This window comes from Venturia canescens, chromosome 3 (genome assembly GCF_019457755.1).
Source record: "Venturia canescens isolate UGA chromosome 3, ASM1945775v1, whole genome shotgun sequence".
Classification (NCBI taxonomy): Eukaryota; Metazoa; Arthropoda; class Insecta; order Hymenoptera; family Ichneumonidae; genus Venturia; species Venturia canescens.
The window spans coordinates 24,578,472-24,583,212 of record NC_057423.1 but is presented as its reverse complement, the minus strand read 5'-3'; the positions used below and the strand labels follow the sequence as shown (position 1 = coordinate 24,583,212).

The window sequence follows — 4,741 nt, the reverse complement described above, 5'->3', positions numbered from 1 at the left end:
CCCTCGAATCTTTGGCCTGAACGTAATCGCTCAGTCCCCTCCCTCTCGGCGTGATCGGAAAGGAATTTCACCCTCGAATCTTTGGCCTGAACGGAATCGCTCAGTCCCCTCCCTCTTGGCGTGAAATTTGGAGTATTTGGGTTGGTTGGTTTGTTGGAGCTGATTTCCAGAGTCACTACCTCTGTACTAAAGCGAGAGCTGATTCAAGAATGAGCTGCCGTTGCTGCTCCGCACGGCCTTTTATATTCGTTTGAACAAAGAAATAATAATGATAATTCTGTCTAAAAATAACTTGGACTTTGATTCGCTTTGAAAAATAATCTCCAACCAGAATTTTGCTCTCTAAATTCATGGATTGGTCGCTAATTCCCGCTCGCGCCGTAATTGGACAAGCTTGAGGCTGTTTTCCCTCGCTTTTGAGAACTTAATGATTTCTGTGTAAAATTAAATGCTTTTAACGAACAAAAATTGTATTCTGCTTTTTAAAGTTTAAATGGATCAAGTTTATCTTTTAATCAACGTTAAATTAATACATTATGATCATTTTCGATCATTATTTCCCCTGGAACCAAATGCTCGCTCGTGACTGGTCATTTCTGTTGGAGCCAGCACGCAATTGGAGTTTTCTGGACAAGTTTTACCTGAACGCTCTCAATTGCTTTTGACACCGACTTTTTAACTTGTTTTGTTTAATTGAATCTTGCCTCGTATCAAAATGAAATTAATTGTGTCATTTAAAACATAAAATGAAAGTAATTACGAGAGAAAAGAGTTTTTCTTATTTAAGCAATAGCCTTTACGCCGAGCCACGGAGAGTCGCGTCGAGCGGCTGAGTACGAGCTCGCGTGGCGCGAAGTTCAAACGTCATATTTTCTTTATTTAAAAAGGGAGTGCCGTTTCAACGCCCCCCAGGACAAAAAGAATTGAGAATAGCGAAATGACTTTTTGTTCTAAATTGGAGGACGGGGCAGGGGTTCGACGTCTCGATGTTCGAATGGTTTTATCCCTCAGGCTCGTCTTCCATCATTTGTCGGAATTCTTCTTCGGCGTCAAGATGTTCCAAGTGTTCGAGCAGCCTTTGGTGGGCTCGTTCATCATCGAATCCTTGATCCACGACGCCATTTTGTTGATCGAAAAGTTGTTGTACTTGTCGAATAGATGCCCATGGAATGTCGTCTCTCAAACTGAGTCCGTAGACACCTCGTTTTGCAAAAAGGTTTCGGACGAGACTTTCACTCAATTTGACTCTGTAGGAGCTGATGTAGAGCTCGATTTCAAAGCCCCCAATTGTTCGATGTTCGCCAATAATGGAAATGTATGCCGTTTTCTCGACCAGCTTGTCCCGATAATGTATGCATAGGGTCTCCTCCCATTGCTCTCCGATGTATGGTTTGACGTCAGATATAAACGCTTTGGTTGAAAAGCACGGCGCGCACGCAAATTCGTGCGGAATGCGCCTTAAATCGTCGACAGGAGTCATTAATTTTACCCCTCTGTCGATTAATCTGACTGTGGCCTCGTCCTCGTCGATTTCAAGGACTTTTGCTCGATATGCGATATTTTTATTCATTAAGGCGTATAATTTGCCTGTTTCGACGTTTACAAGTGGGCTCGGTCGTTGGTGAGCTATGAAATCACCCAACTCCTCTTCAAAATCTTTTAATTCCAGATTTTTCGCCGGAGTGGTGAAAGTCAAATTTGTAGGGTTCATGAAGTCCAATATTATGACCTCAAGGTTGCCTTCCCAGGTTGATGGCCACGAAGTTGGATTGGGAACTCCCGGGATCATGTGTTGACTCATTTTGATTTGTAAGATGGCGATGGGTCTCTGGATCGATGTTGACGGTAGCTCGTCTCGGTGTGGAATGGTGATTCTCGACCCGAGGAAGCTCGATTTATACGACTCGATGTTCCCCCACTTCTCGTCCCGTGGCGCCCTCTCTAATGATGTTCTCCGATGACTTTTGGGGTGGGGATGATTCTAAATTTGCTATTTCTCAATTTTCTCTTTTCTTTTATTTTACAGGTCTCTCTGGTAAGTACGACACTCAAAACTTCTTTCTCTTTTTCTCTTATTTTTCAGGTTTTAACAATCATCTCATTTCTTTTCTCTTTTCTTTATTTTTGGGTTAGTATTCGATTTTCTTTTAATAGTGATGTCTCTTTTCTCTTTATTCTAAATCTTTTTGTTTTTTCATTTTTCAGATTCTAGGTTCTACGAGGCTAGCTTCATCGGTAAGTAAGAATTTTTCAAGCATTTTATTTTATTTTCTGTCTATTAATTTTCTTTTTATTTTTCTTTCAGGTCTGCAGAGGCGAGAGTTCCAGGTAAGTACTATTCTTATTTCTAAATTTCAGGTGAGTATGATTTTTTGGGTTTTTCTAATCAATTTCTTTTTCTTTTTCAGATTTCTTGGTTCCAGGTAAAAAAAAAAATCTTAAGTAAGTAAATGATTCTATTTTCAAAAAAAAATATTCTTTTCGATGTTTTTAATTGTTATTTTTCTGCTTTTCAGGTTCTACGGACATTGGATATTTCGCAGGTAAGTAGTGTTTTTCTATTTTTATGTATAGTAGCTCATTGTTAATAATAATTTTCTTAAATGTTCGCTTTTTCTTCTGTTTTTAGGGTAAGGAGAATCACAAACACCAAGGATCTGCAATGTCGATAAACATGTTTATTCACGGCTAAACAGAATTAAATTTGTTTAACAAAAAAAAAAAACTTTCTTCTTTCTTTGGCTTTTTACCAGTGTACCTATCGCAGGAAGAATAATTCATTTTGGTCATTGTACCATACTAAATAAACGGAATATTTACATTTGGTAGTCAAAAATAAATAAAAACTGTTCTCTCTTTTTCTTCTTTCCTTTTTTTTTTTTATAATTATCAGTAGTCGACAAAAATTAGGAAGCTTGGGTATCTTTCCATAAAAAAAAATATTATGCTCAGCATTTGTTGCAATCTCGTCACAAAGTCTCGTTTCTTCTTCACTCATTTTATCTTAGCGTCTTTTGTTTTAACTGACCCACCCCTTTTACATATAAACTAATAGATCAATTCTCCGTTTTTTAGTTCTTCTGAGATTTGTTTTCGTTTATCACTAATATTTGTTTGGTCGAAATCGAATTCGCGGTGTGCAGCTACGTATTTGGCAGATAGGCAAGCAAAAACTCCACAATCGTAGTCGTTCGTCTGCCTTGGAATCTCCTTTTTTATGATCAAATTCCATTCTCCTGGGAGAAAATTTTTTTGCTGTTTTTCCTTAGCCTCATCGATTAAATACTGGAAGAGTATTACCAGACAGCCTTTATCCTTTCCAAGCAGACTGTCGTAGAAGCTGATGGTTTTTTCTTCCAGATCAATTGTCGCCAAGCACCAGTGGTTCCCGAAGTGGAGCGGTATCAGGATCAAATCGAATGTAAAAAGGCTTGTTTTCCTTGTCCATCTTTTCACCGAAATGTGTCCTCCTATTCGCAGGCGCTCATAAAAGAAAGAGCTCATACAATGAACTTTTCTATCCTTGTTTTGTTCGGCAATTAGTACCAGGTAATCATTTATTACCTCATCGTTGATCCACTTTCTATCTTGGAGCGTTTCATAACGATGATTTGAGCAGTTTTTGATGACGTCCGTCTCCTTTCTTAACTTTTCGTTGTTGTTTCCTTCTCTCGTAATTTGTCTCCCTTTCGCGTTTGTTTCCTCTTTCTCTTGGGGTTTTGTTCCTTTTTTATTGATGGTTTCTTTTTGCTGGACACCAATCTTTTTCAACAGCCTCATGGTCGTCTGTTTCTTGTCCCGTCCATTGTCTTCTTCTTTCTTTGCATCATTTTTCTTTCGAATCACTTCCTTCCTCTCTATGTTTTCGGAGCCCTCTTTCTTATTGGTCCATACGAACTCTCCTATTTTCCACGTCTTCCATTCCTCTTCATTCTTCTCGACTTCAGTCTTATATCTTTTTCTCTTCTCAGCTTCCTCTTCCCTTTTTTGTTTTATTTGTTCCTCTTTGGTCGGCTTGGATGGTGGAGAATCATCGGACATTGGCGACACCATTTTAGGCAAGGCCATTTCGGAGCAGATTTGTTCATGTTGCCTATGCCTGGTTATTTGCTCGAGGGCTCGGCCCCGGCTTGGTTGATGGCGTTTCTCTAAATCGACGTTCATTAGTCGCCATACGAACGTTTGCGTCCCTTTGCTCTTTGCGCCCTGGGTTTGAGTATCGGAATTTTGAGTGAGCGCCTTCTTTTTCTTTCCTCCGAGTCTTTGTCTTATTCGCTTTCCACTCATCCTCTCGAACCTTTCTACCTCCTCCTCTCCTCTCTCCTCTTGTCCGTCCCATCCTGCCTCTCCTCTGGTTTGTTGCGAGAAGTGTTTTCTCAACACTTGGCACCGTGTTTGCGTTGATACGTCCATTTCTACTGATTAAATGTTTAATTGCTGTATTTGTTTCCAGACTCTTTGTTTGCTGATTGCTCCTACCTTTATTCCTTTAGAAGTTCTCCTTTTATAATGCCAATAATCCTTTGTGCTCCTGTCCGCGTGTTACCTGATTCACTGAACTCGGGAGATTAATTCTTTGTTCATTACTACCGGATTCTTGTTCGGTGATTCAATTTTTGTTCAAGATCACCGGATTCCCCGTTCTCTGTCTGCTGCACCGCCCTTCGCTACACGGTGAAGTCCGCCGGCGTGGCCCTTTTTTCGAGCATCCCTTTCGAGCGCAGTGAAGTTTGCCGCTCTT

General features: G+C 40.0%; 1 protein-coding gene across 1 annotated transcript; it reads right to left on the bottom strand.

Annotated features, from left to right (window-relative positions):
- Positions 1 to 3,048: 3,048 nt before the first annotated feature.
- LOC122408501 (sentrin-specific protease 1-like) lies at positions 3,049 to 4,413 on the bottom strand. The gene has a single exon (XM_043415296.1). The coding sequence runs from the start codon at positions 4,411 to 4,413 to the stop codon at positions 3,049 to 3,051; it is 1,365 nt and encodes a 454-aa protein (XP_043271231.1).
- Positions 4,414 to 4,741: the final 328 nt, after the last annotated feature.

What these genes read in the sequence shown, in the direction of transcription:
- LOC122408501 (XM_043415296.1), bottom strand. Translation starts at nt 4,413, where the DNA reads ATGGACGTATCAACGCAAACACGGTGCCAAGTGTTGAGAAAACACTTC.